The sequence below is a fragment of the Camponotus vicinus genome, unplaced genomic scaffold, assembly GCF_025532165.1.
Source record: "Camponotus vicinus isolate PSW18456_S1 unplaced genomic scaffold, iyCamVici1.0 SCAF_1, whole genome shotgun sequence".
In the NCBI taxonomy this organism is placed as follows: domain Eukaryota; kingdom Metazoa; phylum Arthropoda; class Insecta; order Hymenoptera; family Formicidae; genus Camponotus; species Camponotus vicinus.
The window spans coordinates 39,039,013-39,063,401 of record NW_028141945.1 but is presented as its reverse complement, the minus strand read 5'-3'; the positions used below and the strand labels follow the sequence as shown (position 1 = coordinate 39,063,401).

Below are 24,389 nucleotides of genomic sequence, written 5' to 3'. Positions count from 1 at the left end.
TCGATATTGATCGCGATCGCGTCTAGAAAAGGATTTAACGGAGCGCCTTGTACTACTACTTTACTCTTTGAGTGTCGTCGCGCGAATAATAATAGAGCCGAGAAAATTAGTCCGAAAGACCGTGTTATTATTATTTTTTTATCGAAACATTTTTCAAGACTATGGCATATAAACATTAGCGCGCTATTGTTTATGCCGCCAAGGTCGGTGTTATTGTCTTGTTCGTCATCGAAATATTTTACGTACTTTAACACACACACACACACACACACACACACACACACACACACACACACACACACACACACACACACACACACACACACACACACACACACACACACACACACACACACACATATATATATATATACATATACATATGGAATATATTAAAGTATATAGAAGTACTTTAGATTATATAGATTTTTTAATTATATGATTATTTATTAAAAGATTGTATGATGTATCATGGAGCCTTACATTATATTAATTGTTTAGATCCACGATTCAATTATTTTACTGTGCGTCCTTATAATCTGAATTATATTTCAATGATTGAAAAATAAAACAATAAAACGTCGTAGACATATTATATTCGACTCTATAAATATCTATAAATATTAAAGAAATAATTTTTGCTCGTAAAAATCGATTTCATATCGAAATAATAATTTATTATTTTAGATTTCTGTTACTATATATATATATATATATATATATATATATATATATATATATATATATATATATATATATATATATATATATATATATATATATATATATATATGATTCTTATTATAATTAATTAAATGAATAAATTACGAAATATGCGATTCGAGAATTTTCGTCGCGGTATGTATATAGATATTAATTATGTGTTATTTATAAAAGTTAATTAATTATATTGTTATATAATAAATAATTTTCCGATGTTAATCGCGATCGTATCTAGAAAAGAAATTTAACGGAGTATCACGATATTACTCGTTAGAAAATATTAGACAATAACATATGAAATTATATAAATCGTTTCACAATCGACATGCAGATATTACAATGCTATCTGTATCTCATTTATATAATTTCATATGTTATTGTCTAATATTTTCTCTAATGTGTTATATTAATTATTTTGTTTCAATTTTTAATCACGGTAATAAATGATTGCGATTCGATAAAGATTTATAGTTGCGATACAGTTTCATGTCGTGAATTAATTTTTAATTAATTAATTTATATTAATATTTAAAGCAAATTATGTTTCGATACTAATCGTAATCGTATTTAGTAAAAAAATTACAATACAATACGAAATGTTTCTCACCACTACCTTATTACTCGAGAGTCACCGTGCGAATGATGACAAAGCCGAAACATAGCGCGTTACTGTTTATATTTTATATTGCCAAAGTCGAACACCGTGTTATCAATAATTCGTTGCCAAAATATTTTATATATTATAAAATGTACATTAACGCGGAATATTAAATTAATGAAGTATTTTAATTTATTGATTAAAATTGATTATTTATTAAACAATTTATCCTTTCATTATGCTAATTATTTGCATCTATAATTCGATTGATTTACTTCGTGTTCTCTCACAATCCAAATTACATTTAGATTGTCAAGTAGAACGATAAAGTAACACGGATGAAATATATTTGTGACTCTAAATATTATAATAATAATTATTGTCCGTAAAAATCGCAACGATCGAAGTAATTATTTAATATTTTGGATTTCTATCATTTAATCGATTTTCGATTAAATTGTATATTGTTTAATAACAAGGATTGAGAAAATTAAAACATTGGTCGAAATATAGTTAATTCTAATATTAAAGCTTTAACATAGCGCGCTACTGTTTATTTTTTGTATTGCCAAAGTCGAACACCGTGTTATCGATAATTCGTTGCCGAAATATTTTATATATTATAAAATATACGCTAACGCGGAATATATTAAATTATAGAAGTATTTTCATTAATTAATTAAAATTGATTATTTATTAAATAACTTATCACGGAACCTTTCGTTATGCTAATTATTTGAATTTATTCGATTATTTTATTTTCAAAGTCAAATTCTATAATATTTAGTTTTGCATTTTAGAAGACTGACTTAGAGCGAGCTAAATAAATAAATAAATAAATAAATAAATAAAAAATAAATAAATGATGTTGAGAAGAAAAAGAACACACATAAATAAATAATAGCGTGGAAAGAGAGAACATACTAATATTTTTGTAATATAATAAATAACATACTAATATTTTTATAATATAATAAATTATTATTAATTAAATTATTTATATTTTTATTTATATTATTTATATTATCAGAGAGACATATATGTTACCCTCTGAGAACATTGGTGGACATTGGCTTTGTAATTCATGTTCACGTTTTTAATGTCCACAGAGGGAGTATCGCTTCCAGGGATCACCTAAAAGCGGGCCATGACATCTCTCAGTCTTCTTTCTGATAGAATGACACTTGTGTCGACTTGTGTCGCTAAATGGAAAGCACCCAAAAGGCCATATAGACCAATGAGCATCGGGTGTATGCGGCTGGAAAGAGAAAGGCGATTCCAGATGATCCAGACATTAGTGAATTCAAGTGCTATGTCTACGATTATGTTAAAGTGATGCGCAGTTACATTGCAATCAAGATCATTTCTCTCGTTTCCAGATTATTTTGTTAACTTTGGCGGTATTTGACGTATCGCATGCAATCTTGAGTATTTCGTGATTCAACGATGGCATTATCGAGAATCGGCACGTTGGATATGTTGAATACTTTAATTCGCATTCCACGTACAGGTACAAAGTAATTTTATGCAATTGCATCATTATTTCGCTCCATTTTATCACAAGGACACAATATTGCTAAAATACACAATATTGCTAAAATTACATTAAAATAATGTTACAATCTTTTGTACAGTTAATAAGATGTATATAAAAGATATTAGAGAAATGATTGAAAGCGCTTTTTCAGACTAGATGTATCTATGGATCTTAATTAATTTACGTTATGTAATGATTATGTTAGGAAAATAATACTCTACTAAATTCATTTATGTTTTTAGGAATTAGTTGGGAATACTTTTCTTCCATTATATCATCATGTATCAAATATTTGTACATCATACATTAAATATTTGTAACCACTATAGTTGAAGAGAATCATTTAAATTAACTACTTTTTTAAATTTGCACTTTTTTCTAAAATCCAAAGTACATTATCATATAGTACATAAATTTCATCATCGATATGTTTAGCTTGATTGATGAATATTGAATGATATTTTTGTCATTAATTACCTAGTCAACATTATAACTTTCAGTTTTTTATTACTGACAAATTTATATGTTTATAGCAAATTCATAATTCCTTAGAAAAGAATTTTTATTTTACTCTAGCATCTTATCATACATGGTTTATTATTTTTATCCTATAAAATTATCAAAATTTTACTGTATAATCTTTGCATTTTATAAAATATATATACATATGCATTCAGATTTTGTATATAAACTTCTATTATATCTATAAATATTATAATAATATAACGATATATTAAATAACGAAATATATTATAATAATATAAAATATTGTAATTGTAAATATAGCAAATATTTTAACATCATTTATTACTTTTTATATTTTCATTATAAAATACAGAGTAGTCACATATATATAATTAACTTTAAATATAATTTTTTATATTTAGCCTAATATAATGTTTTGCTTGTCTTTCCTGTATAAGACCTAATAATGTAATAAATTTCTTTGATGCAACATATAATATATATTACAATATATAATAACATAATCTCCTTTTTAAATTGTAGCACCTTTGGAAATACAGTATGCAACTCCAGCAGCGATTCATCGGAAGCAGCAGGCACTGCACGTGACGAGTGTACGTCGTTATCCAGATCCGCCGACACTCGATTTACCAAATAATGTCTGCGACATCTCCGCCAACGAGACCGGTCGCTTCACGCCGGAACGTGTGCGCGATATCGCCCTATATACCGAGAAGAACGGCAGCGCGATCGTGTCCATGATGAATTGCTCTGGATTTCCCAAGATTCGCGATAATGGCCATATGGATTCGTACGATTGTTTCGGCACCATCAGTCTAAATGGCACGATGCAGAGCAATGTGCCGAAGCCCTTTTCATCACATGGCAAATCCATGCATCTCAACATGCCTGGTGGACAATGGTCTCGCAGCAGCAAGTACATTGCCGAGGACATGCAGTGCTCTCATTATCGCAAACTGTCGTGTAAGAGCGACCTTTGAGTGGATTCTGAAGGGTAGAGGTGTTTTCTCATTCTCAGCTTCTTTGCGACTTACATCTTTTTGTCCTTTGAATCCTAGAAGATAATGCCCTGATCCTTTGAGCTTGAGAAAATGTATAATAAGAATAGCGCAAATTAGTTATAAATATATATAAATTATTCAAATATATCAATATAATAAAGTTTTTTTTAATTAAATTATTTTTTGTCAATTATTGTATACATTATATACATTAAGAATTTGAAAATTTATTTTACTGGGATTCAAAGATTCGCATCATAAATTGATAATACTTTCACGGCAATCTAAAAATTCATACAGATTTTTTTATCTCCTTTTTATACTGATTAATTTGTATTGTAATGTTCGATGATCGCATAAGCTCTGTCAAAAGTTCTTCACTTGAGAATCTTAGATCTTCAAGATAAATTAAGAACTGCAAGTTTTTGTAAGCTAGAAATTCACATCAGACAATTATATCGCTCAGGTGCTGCAACTAATATCTTCATAACGAGTCCTCTTTTACGAACGACACACTGGCCAAGTTGTGTCGTCAGAATGAGCTATTCGACTGACGGCTTCCAGGCGCCAAAGGGCGCCAAAAAGGATTTACTGACACCATTGGCGATCGCGAGCATGCCAAAACGGGAAAGATTTCGCCTGATGTTGCGGGATTATGGTGGTACTCTCCTTGCCTTGCACATTACTTTCTCGCTGATATGTCTCGGTTGTTGTTACATGGTGGTCATTAGGTCAGTCACAAAAGATCTAGAAATTGTACACATTTTCTTTCAGTTAAAAATATCGCGCAGAATTATAATAAGAAATTATATATATATATTTTTTTAAATGAAAACGTATAAATTAAACAAAGAAATTTTCTCAAATTTCTCAAAATGTGTACAACTTCTGGAGCATAAATGTATATAATTAACTCATAATTCATCTATTTTAACACACAAATTTTTTCTCTTCGTATTTCACATAACATGACAATTTTCAAAATAGTTTATACCTCTTTTATATTTTATTATTAATACGATTCTTTTATCATTTTTCAAAATCTATCTCAAAGAAATCTTTTATTTTTCCATTAACATGAATTTTTAATTTCAGTGGAATTGATGTGATGCCTTTTGTGCAGAAGTGGACAGGTGGAAATGAGCAAATCGATAAAATGCTGAAAACTTCAACGGACTTCATTTTAGCGTACACCGTTCATAAACTACTTGCGCCTATTCGAATATCGTTTTCTCTGTCTGTAACTCCAATAATAGTAAAACGTCTAAGAAAAATCGGCTGGCTCAAAATGCCGAAAGTAAAAACTTCGTAAAGATCTATATTTAATTATTAATTATTATTTCTTTAAAATATCTCTTGCATGTTTAAAATATATCATGTCACATTTGGACAAGAGGTGACCGGTGTAACGATAAAACACTATTAAATTTGTTACAAAAAGAAATTTATGGTGATATTTACTAATATCAGATGACATATATACATAAGTTTTCTAGAATAATATTTGTATCTTAAATACGTAATATCGATTCGTATGTTTTGTATAAATATAAATGAATCGATAGAGTTAATAATATAGGATTTTGTCATTGGATTAGATCGAGATAAGCAAAACCTTGTTATCTTTCTCTGTATGATTTACAAATCCAATTTTTTTGTATAATTATAGAAGGTGTAGGCACACATTTATACTTAGATTCAAATGTTACCACATAATCATCTGTAAAAAAATTATCTATAAATAAAGTCAAAGCAAATTAAAATTTTCACACATATATACTATACATGTATATATATATATGCATTTCTCGTTTATTATATAAAGAATATAGCGACCATAAAATTTATATCGTGTATTTGACGAAATTGATATATATCGCGCGCGCCACACTAATATAATAATCACGCGTATTGTATTTGTATGTAGCACGAAATTTTTATAGACAAAAGCTCGGCAATTTCATTTTGGACGAATTTGCGGTTTGTTCGCGTACGTTTAATCATGCATAACATGTTGATGTATATATATGTACAGAGTTCTTTAAAAATATATTATAATACATGGAGTATAGAATATATTAAAGAACGCATATAATTATATACAACGTGTTAACTTAAAGCAGCATACTTAGGAGCCAATCTTACAAGCTAATCTCGTTGAAATTCGAGACGCGACGAACTTGGATATTCGACATTATAGTCTAGACGATAAATTCGTCGCACAGAAAAAGAATCGAAAAATTTCTTAACAAGTATAAAAAACGAAAAAAAGGAAGACGTACGGCCGACAAGTGCCATGCCGTTAAAGTCTTCGCTTGAGTATTATTGCATTTCTTTTACTTCCTATATATAAGTGCGTTTCGTACAAATTAAGCGTAATAGATTTCAGTTCTCTATCATATAAAATCAGAATTCGAAAAAATTCGGCAGTATGAAATATGATTCACGATTATTAAAATCTGTGAATCTCTTAATCCTTACACTGAAGAATTCGATTAAATGCAAAGATTATGTGCACTGGTGTAAACTAAAGCTTGTGTTAATAATATATATGGATATATATTAGTAAAAACCAGAACATATATGTCTCTTGATTGATAAAAATGTTCAATATGTATTGTACAATATAATGCAATGTAACTTATGCTGAACATTTAAAGAATCCAATTACTTTAATATATGTGTTATGTACGACATAATATGCACCAATGCACATTAGATGCATTCAACCGAATTTGCTTAAAATCTTAATTCTTATATTATCATATCGGATCCGATATCCTTAGATCCAATTAGCTGCTTTAAAAACTTTGAACATTTGATTTGTCTGCTACAGCATTTGAGTACATTCGATTTAAACATAGTCACATTCGTAAAAAAAAATAATAACTGTCTAATAATACTTTTAAACTAACTGACATTTAATCGGTCACAAAATTATTGATCACACGATAAAGAAATATCAGAGACAAAAACTTATTTGGCACTGGGATGCATATTAATGCACGCCTTTAATTATCATGAGGGAACCACAAAGTATGTGTGAAATATTGCTAGCTTGATTCAAATCTGATTTGATTGCATAAACTAGGGGTTCCCAAAAGTTAGAGACTGCGAAAAAATATATAATATAAATAATGTTTACATAAATAAAATATATAAAAAAGATCGAACGAAAAATTTTAGATTTCCGTCGATATTAAATAATGAATTAAAATTTTTGTTAAAAGCTAATGATTGGATACTGATTGTAACGCTTACTAATTATAATGACATTTTTTTACATTATGCGAAAGAACATAATACCGAGAAGTCCAGTATCATTCCTGCTAGTACAGCTATCGACTTAATGGATGTATACGTTTTAGCATCATTATTGATCATTATCATGAAACTTGCGACGTACAAATACTTTCCCCTCTACTGAAAATATTCTTTTAGTCAATACAACATAAATATGAGTCACAAAAATCTATGTTGAAAAACAAATCTATTTTTATCCAAATGTTGATTTTGAAAATTTCATAAGTCTCTATGATAATTTTCAAGTTTACTGATTTCTCGGGATTACAAAAGAAATATAGAAATGTTAATGAGCAAACGCAGCTCTCCGAACTTAAACATAGGCCTCAGCGCGGCGACCTCGTATATGATGGAAAAATTGTTGCCAGCTGGTGAGTGTTTTCTTGGACCACACCCAGAAACTGCTGGTTATGCCGACAATCATCGCCATAAGATACTTAATCATAAAGACTTCGAATTCTGGTCTGCGACCAAGATCACGCGTACGTTCACCAACCGGGCACGGCAATGAATAGAGAGATTGCGGACCCGGACGTGAGCACATTTCCATGTTCCATGTAAGCATCCATTGATCAAAATACGCTTGCTCGTAAAAGAGACAGGCGATTACGATCAAGGCAGGTACGATGTACAGCACGGAGAAAATCCCGATGCGAATCATGAGTTTTTCAAGCTTGTCCGTCTTTGTGCCATCATGTTTCATCACTGTGCGAATGCGAAAGAGCGAGACGAAACCCGCCAGAAGGAACGCAGTACCCAGTAAAAGATAGACGCATAGCGGTGCCAATACAAAACCTCGAAGAGCCTCCACGTTCCAAAGACCGACATAGCAAACCCCAGATAATATATCGCCTGTAAAATAAATTAATTAGATAAAAATAAAATGTTTTTTTTTTTTTATAAATATGTACAATGAAAATAATAAATAAAAGTAAAAAACTTTCCATTTAACTGTACATATCTACATTTTTATATGAAATATATTTGTTTTTAATTATCTCTTTTCACCTTCCACTTTTCCCATCGCCAAGATAGTAACAGTCTTTACAGCTGGGGCAGCCCAGGCAGCCAAATGAAAGTATTGGGAGTTAGTCTCGATCGCTTCGTGCCCCCACTTTAATCCAGCAGCCAAGAACCATGTGAGAGTGAGGATAACCCACCAGATACTCGATGCCATACCAAAGAAGTAAAGAACCATGAAGAGTACAGTGCACAGTTCATGTTTAGTACCCTGCGTAATTGTCGATGCCATTTGTATTCGAATGCCCATAGGTGGTGGGAATGGCTCTCTGCAAGCTATAGAGTTGCCCGCTGCCCAACCAATCACATAAACCAATGCTACCATCAGGTAACATACGGACAAGAAAATGATGGGTCTCTCAGGATACCTGTAAAACATCATTTATTTCAAAGACAATGTTTACATATCTTGTAAAGATTTAGACCTTGTAGTATTTTTCTGTTGTATACAATAACAACTATAACTCTCAAGTAATTAAACTCAATTGTTTTCATTGATATATACAACTAAAAGTCTATATTTATATTAATGTAAAGTTATTTCAACTCTTTAATGATCTATTGCAACAAATGTTAAAAATAACGTAATACAGCACATTTATCATATTCAAACAATATTATGCATTCTTGCAATGTGCAAAGTTGTTACACGATACATCCCGCAAAAATATTACTTTAAGAAAAAAATCTTTACCTAAATCTATCTGTATCGATGAGAAATGTGAGGAAGGTAAAAAAACATGACGCGGCGCAAATAGCAGCCCAAGTGCCAACCCAGACTCTTGAGAATCTTCTCTCCATCTCTGTGAAGAACATGCCGTCACAGGGCGCCCCGCAATCAGGCTCCACTTTGTCTCCGACCTTCAACGAATACCCTAATCCATGAGGAACCTTAAATTGAACAGGACAGACAAAGCCAAAGTCTCTGGCACCCAGAGCGAACCCGCCATTACCGCCGTAAGGTTTAGGACCCTCGTTCCAAGTTGGCTGAAACTCCGCTACCGGCATACGAGGCGGAGGATAAACCGGTGCGGCTGGTTCTCGAGGCGTCGTGGTGTCGTTGGTAGCCACGCAGAGCTCCGTGCCGTCGTTCTCCGGCATCCTGGAGCAATCTAAAGCCTCCGGCCATGCGAAACCGAAGCTGTTCATCAGTCCTTCGCAACCGGAACGGGCGCTCTCGCAGAGCGACCGACACGGCGGTATCGCCTTCTCGATGATGGTGCAGACCGGCGCGTAAACGGTGCACAGAAAGAAACGGAGATCCGGGCTACACTTCATCTTAACGAGCGGCACGTACTGGTGCACCTCCTGGCCGGCGTCCTCCTGCTTCTGGTGATTCATCAGATTCGGCATGATCGTCTCGTTGTACGCGATGTTCATGCAGAGATTGATGGTGATGGGCTCGCAACGGCCGTGATGGGCGAGAGTATCGCCGCCGCCGTTCAGAGCGGTGGAGGAATGCAGGGCGGCGGTGACAGCCACCACGCTGGACAGAATCATCACGCCGCTCATCGCCGTCCAGAGCATCTTCTCTCCAGAGCCTCCTCTTCGCGAACGCTCCCACTCACGAACACTCACGACCGGCGTTGTTGGTTGTCCGCGCGGGACATCATACGCGATTCAAGGGTGGCGATATGCGAGATGATACGTATGTATGCACGGGTGGTGATGGCGAGGCGAAGATGCGAAGATGATAAATGATATGGACGCGGAGCAGCGGTGTAAACAGTTACAGATGAGGTTATAAGAGATTTGTACCGTGTCCAATGAGAGAATTTGTTTCCTAGTGACATTTCCATTGGTCGAGATGTCACGTTGCATCGGCCGTACGACGTAACGATTGGTTATCGAATGGGAGATTTCTAGGGTTTCTCGCAATAGCAACCAATCGGACGACGAAGGAAATGTTATCAAATCTCCCTCCCGCGTCTGTATCATTATTTATTTATGGGGAAAGTCTACGGTAGTAGATAGGTAGTTTCCTTTCTAGATTTCTCCTACTTCATGTCTTTGAGAAGAATCTCGGCGGAAGATTGAAACGCGAGGAAAGTTTGAACAAAGGCAGAGAACGGTACGAATAATGTCATCGTGTAAAAATAAACGAGTAAAATAACGCAATTTTTTTCGTTTACATTTTTTTCCAAAAGAATCAAGTGGAGATATTCAGGTCAGTTGAACTTTTAAGCCGATATAATTACAATACACGCACTACCTTACAATTAATAAGATTGTAATTGTAAACTTTATTCTTCTTTTTTCTTGTAGCGGAACTAATTTTGCAATTCAATTATTCTTTTTCAGCCAAAAACTTTGATCACTGATTGAAATAAATTACAAATCTTTCTACATAAAATCCAATATATAATTCACATTTCAGTGATCAATGATCTCGAACGGATGAACCGATAAGCCAGCAATACAAAAATTTTTTTTCAACAGGTCGCTATATTAAAATGGACAAGGCAGAGAGAGAGATAAAGAAACACGGATTCTCGATCGATCGATTTTGATTTTATTTCCTTCCCGACACATAATGCACAATACGTCCCGTTAAGCCCTCGCTGACGATCGCTTTCGACGCGCATGATCGTAAGTACTACAAGAATTCTCCTTTTTACGCTTACAGTACGTATACGTACATTTTATGCACTTTTTAGACGGTTCATATTCACGGGCGTTCGCACTTGCTGCGATATTTACAACGATAATTGCCTTTTGTACGAGCCACGTATTTTCAAAAACTGCTGTTCCCGAAACTGCTCCGAAATTTGTGCGATAATTAAATTACAATCGAACCTTCATATATATTTTGAACTTTCTATTTCTAATCAGTTTAAATTCTAATAAATTTAATTTATCGTTTTACGTATTGTTTTTCACATCATGGTTATACATTTTTTTCTATCATTTCCCACTCGGAATTTACTTTGCACACACAATGATATTTTCGTGCTTACGCATCAAATTTGGAAAATAATAACAATTCTGAAAACTAAAGGAAAAGAACTTGAGGACAGAAAAATTATATTCCGTGCTTCGATATATTAACAACACGGGGATTTGATTATACATTTTGTCTCTCTCTCAAATGAGAACATTTTTATCGATATCTAACATAAAAATAATTTCTCAGTTATTTGAATATATAGTACTACTTTATTAATGATCGAGTGATTGATAATAACTACAAAAAATCTTGAGCATGAAAATGCTAAACATTTTTTTCATAAATGTAAAAAATAATACTTCATTTTTTCAAACTAGAAACGACCATTTAATTATGTTTATGTAAGAAGAAGTTAAGACTAATTTTATATTTGATTTTTATATTTAATTTTATATCGTAATATTAGAGAGCGGCTGAAAATGAGTGACTCGTACAATAGCCAATATTGTAATTATTGAATAAATCGCGCGAGCTGCCCGAACCGTGAATTGCATCTCGTTTATATATTGTAAACAAATAAATAATTTATTTCCTCGCACGAATGTATTCCCAGCTCACACCAAGTCGCGCTCAGTTTGCAGGAGCTCAGCCTTCTTACATCTTACAATTAGTATTATTTAACATTTAAGAGTCATTATGGAAGATTTGAAATATGCCGCCATTCTAATGTCTCCCAATCTTAATTAATTTTGTAATTAATAATTAAATCTTATTGAAAAACATTTAATTTAAAAAAAATATTGAAAAAGAAAAGAAGCTCGTAACGTTAAATTTCTAATCTCCTTGTTTAAAACTAGAATTGTTTCAAAGAGTTTTGGTTCTATCCTTTTTATCTTTTTTTATAAAAAAGAGGAATTTATTATAATTTCTAAAAAGAGACAAGAAAATGTTAAGGAAGAAATGTTAATTTCTTAATATGAATCGGAGAGAATATGCTGTATTTATAGTAACGCGATATTTTATGGAAGACGATTGATATTCTACTATGGAAAGTCCAAAGTGTTATCGAGGATGCCAGAGATCATCGATAAGAGCATAATGAGTCACTATTTGTATGAGGAAGCATTATCTTTAAGTTAAAAAATTCTACTTTAATTTTTAGAATTGCTATATATTAATAATATCGCGCGTGTGTGATAAATTCTAAAATCGATTGTAAATTTCGCTATTGGCACAATGTCGAGTAACGAATTTAAGATAAAATCGAATGCGTCTTCTCTGCGGTTTTACATATACTTATAGACTCTAAAATAGTACAAAATATCTTTATTTGCGGTTATATATATACAAGTTATATTTTGTAATAATGCTCATTTTCAGAGTAGGAAATTTTATAATGACTAGAAGTTTGTATCTTTTTTTATCTAAATAAACGATATTTTTTCCTTCTTTTTAAAGATTTGAAAGAAAGCGATAAAGAAGTTTTTCATGTAATTTTTTTATTGTGTATACGCGAAATATTTCTTTTTACGAAATGTTTATATATTTTTATTCACTGCGTTAGTAATTCATCGGTAGATTGCAGTGCAAATTTTTTAAATAACGCTTATAAATTCGATTTTATAATAATTTATAAAGATGTAAGGATAAAGAGAAAAACATGCTTCAGAAGGAAGACAATGAGTGATCACATAATGATGATGTAATTCTTGAGAAAGTCTGTTTTCTTGCATCAATTTTTTTGGTAATCTATTTTATGTTTAAAATCTTATAATTTAAATTCGTTTGTATCATTTAATTTAATCAAAATTGTATTCTCTTTAAATTAATTAAGAGAGGGAGGTAAGCAAGAGACGGCATTTTGTTTCAACGAACCAAAACTTACCAGAGAATATCCTTCACTGGTACACAGGTTGCACGAATTTTTAGCCGTTTTATGCTTTTGAATTATTTAACAGCGCGTTTAAGACTAAACACAGTCTTCGCATGATCTTTCGCGCAAGAACCTTGGTGTCGCAGTTAGTGTTGATTAAAGCACGGTACGAATACGAGCTAAAGGATTGATATGCAACGTGTGCACCAGCAAATACATTCTCTCACATCCGCATCCATTTGTATACGATTGTAATATTCGACGCGTGAGATCAAAAGAGACTCCGCTGCCGCGATTACGATTCGACGCAATTAATCGACGCGTTTCTACGCGTCTATAAAGGAAGCGCGCATTTGTGTATAGGAAACATGTGTATGTACGTGTATATCTTGTTTCCTATATGTGTGTGTGTTTTTTTATCTCGTCCCATTAGCACCAAACTTAAGCTAGTTTGTATATCTTTTGTCTGTGTGTATTTGTGTGTAGATGTGTAAGATTTTTACAGGCTGTCCTGGTTTATTTATTCACGAGGAACACCCTATATATACATATATATGTATATTGCGCGATGTAACGCGATTCTTATGGCGTTGCATCCAATTGGTGCACAAGACAAGATAATAGAGATTAAAATACTTTCGAGACATTCGAAAAAATGGACAGACTTTCTTGGAATATTTCAGCGAGATTAATATACGAGTATAATGCGCCCACTGTGCACACATTCGGCCGATCAGCGCGCATTATATCATACTTATTCGTAGACGTCACGTGCGCTCAATCATAAAAGTCTATACACTTAAACATTAAAGCATTAAAAATTAATAAAAAACCAAATAAAAGTGAAAATCATTTATAAAAATGATTCAAATAGAGGTTGAAATATTTTTTTCACACAATAACTTATATAAAATATTAATAAATATACATATATACATGCATATATACATACATATGCAAGTAATAAAAATTTATCTTTAAGAGTGATATAATATATAATACATAAGAGAGAGAATATTTATAATAATAAAAATTATTAATAAGAATATTCTGATGTATATACTTTTAAACTTTTTTTTCAATCTTTCTTGAAAAAAAAATGTACTTTTGTGATTAAACGCACGCACAGAGATATTCGTCTATCTATCTATCTATCTACGAGTCTATCTAGTGTTCCGCTAGCGACACTAATAATCGTGTCAATTTATAATTATCCGAATGCAATAGCAGCGTGCTTGTCCGCACTTTCTGCGTGTCTTCACAGGAATAGTCATCTATATTTGTGAGACATGATTGAGATTGCATAATTGAGTAAATATAATTAAATATCGGTACCCGTATGTGTGTCGATAAGATTTCTTTCAATTCTCTATACTTTATACGTCACGCATTGTATCGCAATGTCAAAAAATTACATTATACGTTTAATATATTGCACTTATATTAATTGATATTAATTTATTTAATTGATTCTTAAAATAATTACCTTCTATTTTTGGCGAAAATATTGTGTGCTCTCACTATCGCATGAGCACTATCATTGGCATTGCATGGACACGCAGTATTAGTGGGACTAAGTGCACGTCACCAAAAATTAGAAACAAAAAATCGTTATAGTACAGTCGCACTTGTTGAGCAAACATCTCCGTGCGCCTGGGAAGATATACATTTGGCACTGGATTTTCTCTCTTTCTCTCTCGTTTCTTTTTTGGAAGGAAAGCTCTTTTCTCGTAATAAAACAGCGTGCAGAGAACTCGATTATAAATCAATAGAGGAAAAATATCAAGGAAAAATCTTATGTACATAGCTCAAGATTAAAAGACTCAAGAAGCTAAAGTTCTATATCTACTGCTATCTCTAAGAATGTTACTTTGATATCGTTTGTCAACCTGCTCCAAGTTTTAGATTAAAATATATTTATCGAAAATTTAATTCTTTCTCTTTCTTTCTCTGTCGCGTAATTAATTATGGGATTTTAATTACCTCTAACTTTGATCGCGCAAAAATTTGTCTTATTCGTTTTGATTACACTCTTTTCGATATTATTTCATCTTCCCTCCTCGCTAATATAAAATTAAATTTCGTATATAGTTAATGATAATTATGATTTTAAATTTAAAAAATAATAAAATTTGCATTAATAAATATATTAAAATAAATTTACATTGAAATTTGAAAAAACAAAATTATAAATCTAACGATTCTTGCTCACTTTTGTCGAATAATCAAGAGTTCTTTTTGCAGCTCGCTGATACATGACGAGAAAAGGTGTTTTTCTATTTACAAGAATCGATCGCAATGATCGAGAGAACGTCATCATTGACGTTCGTCATCCACAGCTGGCCGAAAAAAAAATATACGCAGCCGTGTCTCCCTTATTTTTACATCACCCGAACGTATAGCTCGTTCGATTATCAGGAACGTATCTTCTTCGCGAACCCGGAAGACGTTCGAACCCTTTTCGGCCCTTTCCCTCCCTGTAATATTTTCCTTATCATATTTAAAGGAATCGCTATGCCGTTCTCTACGTGTCGAAAATAAAAACTGATATCTATATATTTGTAAGAAAAAGGAGGGAGAGGGGGAGCGCCCGCGAGGGCCGAACGAACGGTCCTCTTCGGGATCACGAGGAGGGCCTTGCCCGACGATGATATGGTTGCACCTCGAGGAGATTGCCGATGCGGCTGACTCGGCAACCTTAGCTATTCATGATGGTGGACCTCCTGGAATAGCCGCGTCTGGTTACCGTTTCGCCCTGCGCCTCGCATTCCCGCTTCACCCGGTCAATTATGTCCGCCACTAGCTTCTCCTCCTTCTCCCGTTGTTGCTCCCAATCCGGACCTTTGCCAATCTATATAACAGTACATTATTTCAAATACAACATCAAAGCTTTGAAGGCAATACCGAATGGATACATTACTTTCTAAATTTTCAATATCGGGTGCTATATTAATAATAAATTTTTGAATACAATGAATAGAAAATTCAAAATCGTACGTTTTGCACACACCAAACTTATACTCACGTCGGAGGTTTTGCGGGGCTTTTTGTTGCCAGGCTCCTCACGATTCTCATCGTTCTCGTTGTCGGAGTGACGGGAGCTCAGGTGACCGATGTAGCCTTTGCGGGATTTGAAGTACGCGTTACAGCTATGGCATTTGAAGAGCGGTGCCGGTTGAGCCACCTGAGTCGACACGTGCAGCTTGTACTTGTGTCTGTACCAACGGGTTCGCGATGGTAGCACCTCGCCGCACCACTTGCAGACTACGGAACCGTCGTTTTGAATGAGGTATTCCAGCAGCTTGGGGAAAATAACGTTTATTGGTGTTTTCTTGGTCTCCTCTCGCTCTATTCGCTCTAGCTTTATCGATTCTAGATTTCATCATTTTCGGATTCCATCGTTAAGTTTTATCACAGGATATCAAAATCAATAGCTTATCCATCAATTATTCGCTACGCTCTTAAAATTCAAAATAACAATTTAAGAATTTAATTAAACATTTTTTTCATTCAGTAACTAGCCACAATATTTCCACGTCGAAATGAAAAGTCACGTCGCGGAGAACCAACCTGCTTCCTGACCTCCGGTTCGCTCTCGCTGGCTTCCGATTTGGATAGCAAAAGGTCAGCCCGATCCTCCTCCGCGCGATCCGTCAAGAAATGAACGCCACTGACCACCCTCTCGGCCTTGATGAAAGCGCCGGTGCCCTCGTCGTCGCCGCCGTGCGTCACAGAGGACGGAGTCGACGAAGCCGGCGCAGCGGGCGACGACGGCGACGACGAGCTGCAGATTTCGAAGGTGATGTCGCTCGGCAGCTGCGGCAGCAACTGATCTGCCGATCGCACATGCAATGAGAAAAAAAGATAGACGGCTTAAATTAAACACCGTTACGCGACCTCGGTATCACGAGGAGCCAATCGTCGACAATTTTCTTTATTTGTAGAAAAACCCAGCTACGTAAAAAGGAACTGCTTCAGAAAAATATTTTATCCCAGCTAACTCTTCGCTTATTCCAATTGCCACTAAAATACTTGAATAATTTTCAAATATCTAATTTTTTAAATATTATTTAAATATTTATCAGTTTATCTCTAAATCTCTCCAAATAAATTTAGAAATATCGGGCAAACTCTTGCCAAGTGTCAAATTTTGTTTAAGTCCCCTTAGTTATATCAAGTTAATTAGAAGCTAGTTCAAGTAATAATTTTTTTCAATTTTTAATATTATGTAGCCTTATATTTAACAATGAATTAAGATCTTGTTAAAATAAATATAGATTTTATTAAATTTGGAAGAGTGCAGGAAATATATAAAGTTTAGAAATAAACTTAATCTGCTAACTCCTATACTTGCGACGAGTTGACTTACATCTTAAAAGCTCACGATATTCTTGTTGAAGTATACAGATTTATTAAGAAAAAATGCGCGAGAGACACCTTGTATACGAAAAATTCGATACGCGCCAAAATCGCTTGAGGAGTTAGTTTGCAAAGAATGGAGAATAATACAAGAGACAGACTCCGCTAAACTATTGCAATGTATATCACAAAAAGTTACAAAGAGAGAAACTACAATTAGATAAAAACAAATAGAAATGATAATAATCGTTATTAAATTGTGTGTGTTATCGTTCTTGTCGCCACCAGGCACCAAAGATATACATATAGGTACATCCGAAACGTATATAATCATAGGACAAGTTCCGCGATATACGACGATAATATGCAAATGTGTGTGCGTCTTGCTTTTTCTACCTTTTCTATTATTGTTCTCCAATGCATATACATGTATATGTGAGGACACGTACACACACACACACACACACATTTATATATATATATATATATATATATATATATATATATATATATATATATATACATATACATATATATTTTTTTTTCATACAATATATATATCTTTTTCTTTTTCATTCGCAACGTGTATATTATTTTGTATAAATCACTCTCGAAATGCGTACAATCTCTGCCCCCTCCTCCTATTGCAGATGAAATTGTTACATCGAGAATAATCGGTACAGCGGTATATTTATAAAACTTTTTTCCGACAAATTACCACCCTATAAAACGGGCGTACATTTATATTGCATATATTAAAATGTTAAAAATAATTATATGTAAAAGTTGATTTTAATGTAGATCAAAAGATTACAGGGTGCTTCATCGGGATCAAAATTTCAAAAAATTTAAGTCCTTTTTTTATATTGTATCCGTTATTTTATAAAAATTTTGTCGGAGAAAATTTTCGCAAATGCCCGCTGCTAATAAAAAATTGATATATCTTTTCTCTCGCTTTCGGAAGACATTGAAAGAGACACGACAGTGTGAATAACGCGAATAGCAATTTTTTTTACTAATTTGTTTAACCGTCATAATAAAAAAATATATTTTTCGAAAATGTATTAGTTGCTCGTGCGGTCGATTGATTATAAATCAATTATTACCAAGCGCGAATGCAAATTTATGCACAATTGTGTTAAAGGAATCAATTCTTTCCTTTTTCTTTCGTACGACAAATTTAAAAAATATGGAAGAGGGGTGACATACATAATTATCGTTTAAAACTCTCTTTCTCTGTCTATATATAATATATGTACCATTTAACGCTTAAATAAAATATCTGCATCGCGTGAATAGAATAATATATATATAATATAATAATAATATTAATAATATAATCGCATTTAACTATATCTCGCATTTCGTTCCGCTGAACGCGCCGCGTCTCCTTTAAAGCCTAAACGCATTTCGCGTGCTCCTCCAACTAATACCTGCTATGTTACAGATAATAAAATTGGAAAATCAAATAATAAACGTCAATTCGATCATGTGTCAAAAAAATAGCAAATAACGTTGTAATAACGTAGTAATATATTTAATAGTAATCGTATGAAACTAAAACAGTAAAAAGTAAGTTCGCCGCTACTTGCGACGCGGCTTGGAAAACTGAGAGGATATGTGACACGTTTTTAGATGCGTTATCGAAAGACTTTGCTTCGAGATATTCTTATCTGCTTGTAATGTGTTAATATTAAATAATTCTAAAAAAAATGATTAAAAATTTCAGAATTCCATAATTTTTCTTTTTTTCTTTTTAAGAGAATATATATATATATATATATATATATATATATATATTTTGTTTTCCTTAAATATATATATATATTTTTTTTCTCTTAACAAAAAAAAAGAAGAAAGAAGAAAAATAATGAATTCTGAAATTTTAAACAATTTTTTTAGAATTATTTAATATTACATTTACATTAATAAACAGTATCAGTTATTTTATTTAAGAAAACATATATTTTATAAAATAATTGATTGTGAATAGAATAAAGTTAGAATTTTGTATCGAAAATTTTTAAGAAAGATCCCACAATGTATGATTAAATCAATTCTTTCGATGGTTATTACATGTAGTCTCGTGTAACATAAAAGCTATCAACGTGACTTTAATATCTCAAGGCAAAGGCCACCGCGGACTCCTACCGAGAAAGAAATCACAAGCACGTGCACATTCCTTCTCATACGATATATCGTTTTCTCTCTTTCTCTCTCTCATTCTCTCTACATATATGTATTCTTTTAAATAACTCTCTTTTCTCATTCTTACATGCGCAGTTATTTCCATTTTCACATTTTATCTTTCTCTCACACACGCACACGGATAACACCAATGCGGAAGACGAAACTATACTTTCGATTCTTGGTGTCCTTCCTTCGAAAGTTTTTGCGAGGTCAATTTATTGATAGAGATGTACATATACACGCAGAAATTGTACTTGTCTTCGTGATTCTTGAAGAATTAAATGATAGCTGGTGTCATCCCTCATCTTTTCACTCTTTCTCCTTTTCACTCTTTCTCTCTTGTTGTCAACAATATTTCAAATTGAAGATAGATCTCTCTATTTAGGTCGTTTTAGAGACGAACAAAGGCAAGGAAAAGGAAAACAAGAGACCCATACATCTCACATATGTGTCTCTACAGTGTCTGTGTACAACATACAACATTTTCTTTCTAAAGTGCGCGTGCGTCTGTGTGCGTTTCGCTTTAGATACTTAATAATAATAATTAGTGTAATAATAACCAATTTTTATATCCATGGTCCAGAGCTAAAAGTTAATAATTCTTATCAAACAATAATAATAGTAAAAATAATAATAATAATAATAATAATAATAATAATAGTTATAATATAACAGTGATAATAAAAATAATGTTACGAATAGCAAGTGCGAAAGTAATCGATAATAGCAAATAACTAGTTAATAATCAATAATCAATAATGCTTTTATAATACATTTTTTCGAGAGACAAAAAAAACAGGAAGATGTTCTGGAAAGAAGAGAAAGAAATCTGTACATCGACGAGATACACTATACAGAATACATCCCCTGTGTTCTTTCGAATCTTTTTTTCTTTTCTTTCTGTCTATTTAGCCGATATACTTAGTGATAAATATACATTCTCGTCTCTCTCTCTCTTTCTCTCTTTCTCTCTCCCTCTCGTTTGTTTCTTCTTTTTTTATTTTCTCTTTTTTCGTGTATATATATATATATGTCGAGAAAGAATTAAAATATTAATTCTGCTTGTTTCACGAAACAATGATTTGGCTCCTCTCTTTATTTTAATAATTTTTTTTTATATTGCATTGCACGCGCGCAAAAATTCTATAGCAAAGCAGGAATGCATTATTTAATAAAATCTAAATATAAAGTTTTTTTAACATCAGAGATAATTTTGATAAATTAAATTTCAAAGAAATATAAATCAGCAATTTTTCTAAATTTACATTTAATTTTGAGTAGATTCTTTTAAAAAGATTTAACAAGATTTTGTTCAAAACTTACAACATTTAATATATAAAAAAGTTAGACAAAATAACTAGCGATATATTTGATGTATCAAAATGATTTGTATTTATAATATTGTTCGTGAAACGTTAGAAATCAAATATCGAGGCAATCTCTTCTTTATCATTTATCATTTCTCAGCGGGAAGAATTCGCCATTTAGTCAGATTCGAGTTACACAGATTTTCGAGTTGGGCTCCGAATAGTCGAGCCCTCTTAATAAACAAATATTTCTCGTTTTTTCTCGAAGCAACTTGAATATCACAAATTTTGGAGAATCTGAGAATCTCTATACCTTCATAAGAAATAGTGCTTTTAATTCAATGTTGCTCACGAGACTAATTGTCAACTTCTCAAACGTTAAATACGGAGATTTTTTCAGTGTATAAAAACTCACTTTCAGTATATATTGTATCGATACTGTCTCGTAGTGCATGTAGAAAGCGAATCTCTATCGATTTAATTGTAACAATTTTAAGAATTTTTATCTTACATATTTCAAATCATTATACATATCTTGATTTAATTATTATATTTCTTATTTTGTGTTCCTTAATTCTTACATGTCTTCCATGCTTTTTAATCGAGAATTTAATAAATAGAATAAGTTGAAAAAAAACTTTTCCGCTAATGCACACATGCACCACAATTCTCCGTTATTATTACTTGAATTACGCTGATTCGACAAGTGAATGAGGATCGAGCTCGTTATTGCACAGTTCGACGATCATATAATACTAATGTACATAGGAAGCTAAAGAAGGCTACTTTTCTTTTTTTTTTCGTCTCGCTTGTCATCACGTATCATCGGCCTCTCTCCTTCCCTTCCTCTCTAGACTTCCTTTGAGCTCGCTCTCTCGTTCTCTCGCATTTTCTCAAAGGACAACATTTCTTTCTCTTTAAAAAACTTTCTTTTCGCTTCGCTGAGGATAAGACGAAACGAATTATCATCGTCATCGCGGGGGTGAAATGGGCTACGCGATTGGTCCAAATTTTTTTCGGCGTGAGATGATATTTTACGTATTTTACGCGTCGGCAAACGGTGATAGCAACGGTGAGCAGGTTAAACAAAATGTTAAACATAATAATACCTAATCAACATCTAATTGACTCACTTTCTTCGACAACTTGTTCCGCGGACTCCTATCAGGAAGAAAAAAGATTTCTCTTGCTGGAAAGCAATTTGGTTACTTACCGATTGTTCGCCGCAATTTGTCCGTGACAGCTCTACTAACAAAGGTTGTAGCAATCATAATGAAAAATGAATACCGAATTAGTTTTTTTCGCTTTTGAAAAATATTAAAATGCAAATGACTTGAAAGTTTTCGCATTTGATATTTGATTATTAGTATAAACGCTTCTAAACGCTTATAATGCGCTTATATCCGCATACAACATTTTTTCTTCCATTTTAACGAATATTATCTAAATCTAAACTCTATTTTTTTTCAAATAATTTTCCAAGATTCCAGCTTTTGTTTTTAGACCCTTCAAACTTTGTAAACTCGTGATTCTCAGTATTCACCCACCCCGTTGCCAAACAAGCATCGCTCAAGAACGCCCGCCGCGTCTAAAGGCCGTCGCCCTGGCCGTCACTGCCACGTTTCTGGACGTCGCAGCGACAGGACCGAGCCTCCTCGCGTGCCTCTGAACCGCCGCCGGGCCGATCGGCAGCCCACCTCGCCCTCGCCCCGCCCGCTAAGGCCCACCAGGCAAATAAAAGCCGAAGGGCATGACGCAATCCTTCGGCATAAAACAGTCGTGCACGGTTTTCATGTGATTCTTCATCTTGTCCGGACGCGAGAATTCCTTGCCGCATACCGGGCAGGGAAACACCTTGCGCTGATGACCCTCATGGTAGAGGAACGCGTGCCGCTGGAAACTGTACTTGTTCTTGAAGGTCTTCTGGATGTCGAGCTTCGCACATTCGGTGCATTGATAAACGCCCTCGTTGATGGAAGCGTAACGGAAGAGATTTAAACCGCGAACCGACATCTCCGTCAGCTGTTCGGCTGGATCTTGGGATTGCGAAGTGGCGCGACGTCGCATTCGTCGCTTCGGTGCCTGACGACCGCTAGGCGCCGACATTGCGCCAGCTCCAGACGTGGTGTTTGCACCGCCGCCACTTGGAGTTCTCGAAGCTGGCGACGCCGATGAGCTCCGGGTGCTCAGCGCGCCGCTGTTCGCGCTCGTCGTCGTCGATGTCGCGCCCGCGTTCGTCGTCGTCGGCGCCGCGTTTGTCGTCGATGTCGACGACGACGTGTTCGCCCGTGCGTTCGACGACGATGAGGACGACGAAGAATTCGGAGATGACGATATGTCCATCGCAGCTGGCGAGGATCCTTGGTTCAGGCCGCGGGTCTTGTCTTTCCAGGTCTCGTTGCCGCTATCCGACTTGTTCGACGAGAATTCTGCGGAAAGATTGTAATTAGTAAGTGTCGTTCAACTAAATTCATTGCAGATTTATAGGTTTTTACACTGTTAGATTTACCCGAATATCGATACTTTTAAAATTATAAAAACAAAATTATATAAATACAATTCACTATCAAATATTCAAACAATATATACATAAATGGTGTTTTGCACTTTCTTCGAAAGTATCTCTCAACATTGTTTAATACTGAATCTTTAATGTACTTTAATCTTATTCTTAAAAGCATCAATATGACAAAATATTATTTTCAATCCATCCTAAATAAAACTTCTTCCAAAAATATGTTCCAAGCTATTTTCTTATATTATTTTTATTCTTCATATAATTATTTGCTTTAAGGATAATATTTGCTTTAATATTTTGCTAAATTATTTTTTTCTCGAAATTATCGATATTTTTTTTCAAATATATAGATATTTCAAAAAATTGTCTCTTTCGAAGATATCAATATTGTAAACATTTTTTTAGCGAAAAAGATACCTTCGATAATATTACGGTGCACTATAAGTGAAAGCCGTAAAATAAGTGATAAGTAAATAATCGAGCTAATACCTTGTAAAAATATATCGATACATGCAAAATGATCTAAATACTTTGCTACTGATCATAAAAGCAAATATAATCGATCCAAAACTTCAAATTAAAAGTAC

The 24,389-nt window shown here is 33.5% G+C and overlaps 3 protein-coding genes and 1 long non-coding RNA gene across 9 annotated transcripts in view; 2 read left to right on the top strand and 2 right to left on the bottom strand.

The window, feature by feature from the left end:
* The first annotated feature begins 2,544 nt into the window (after positions 1-2,544).
* LOC145966781 (uncharacterized) lies at positions 2,545-6,118 on the top strand. Its single transcript, XM_083091148.1, has 4 exons — positions 2,545-2,831; positions 3,867-4,307; positions 4,812-5,076; positions 5,441-6,118. The coding sequence occupies exons 1-4, from the start codon at positions 2,768-2,770 to the stop codon at positions 5,655-5,657; spliced, it is 987 nt and encodes a 328-aa protein (XP_082947274.1). The 5' UTR covers positions 2,545-2,767; the 3' UTR covers positions 5,658-6,118.
* Positions 6,119-7,245: 1,127 nt separating this feature from the next.
* Fz (frizzled class receptor) lies at positions 7,246-11,029 on the bottom strand. The gene is made up of 3 exons (XM_083091039.1): positions 9,363-11,029; positions 8,657-9,036; positions 7,246-8,500 (listed from the first exon to the last, which is right to left on the bottom strand). Exons 1-3 carry the CDS (start codon positions 10,193-10,195, stop codon positions 7,962-7,964), a joined length of 1,752 nt encoding a protein of 583 aa, XP_082947165.1. The 5' UTR covers positions 10,196-11,029; the 3' UTR covers positions 7,246-7,961.
* LOC145966802 (uncharacterized) lies at positions 10,633-18,325 on the top strand. Its single transcript, XR_014437168.1, has 4 exons — positions 10,633-10,835; positions 11,108-11,257; positions 16,486-16,717; positions 16,943-18,325. It is a non-coding gene; the product is annotated as an uncharacterized LOC145966802 (long non-coding RNA).
* Ttk (zinc finger and BTB domain-containing protein ttk) overlaps positions 11,158-24,389 on the bottom strand; it is a 46,995-nt gene continuing 33,763 nt past the window's right edge. For 4 of the 6 annotated variants that reach the window (XM_083091066.1, XM_083091058.1, XM_083091051.1 and 1 more), the window contains exon 5: positions 17,949-23,713. In XM_083091066.1, the coding sequence (XP_082947192.1) occupies positions 23,001-23,713 (713 nt within the window). In that variant the 3' untranslated portion in view covers positions 17,949-23,000. Of the gene's footprint in view, positions 16,280-16,453; positions 16,730-16,998; positions 17,262-17,948; positions 23,714-24,389 lie in introns of those variants that run through there. The other 2 variants (XM_083091083.1, XR_014437149.1) reach the window with 2 other exon arrangements.

Excerpts from the sequence above, each read along its gene's own strand:
- LOC145966781 (XM_083091148.1), top strand. The coding sequence starts at position 2,768 with ATGGCATTATCGAGAATCGGCACGTTGGATATGTTGAATACTTTAATT. Across the intron at positions 4,308-4,811 it reads TCATTATCGCAAACTGTCGT|GTGCTGCAACTAATATCTTC; the intron begins GTAAGAGCGACC and ends TATATCGCTCAG. Across the intron at positions 5,077-5,440 it reads TGTTACATGGTGGTCATTAG|TGGAATTGATGTGATGCCTT; the intron begins GTCAGTCACAAA and ends TTTTAATTTCAG.
- Fz (XM_083091039.1), bottom strand. The coding sequence starts at position 10,195 with ATGCTCTGGACGGCGATGAGCGGCGTGATGATTCTGTCCAGCGTGGTG. Across the intron at positions 9,037-9,362 it reads ATCGATACAGATAGATTTAG|GTATCCTGAGAGACCCATCA; the intron begins GTAAAGATTTTT and ends GATGTTTTACAG. Across the intron at positions 8,501-8,656 it reads GGCGATGGGAAAAGTGGAAG|GCGATATATTATCTGGGGTT; the intron begins GTGAAAAGAGAT and ends TTTATTTTACAG.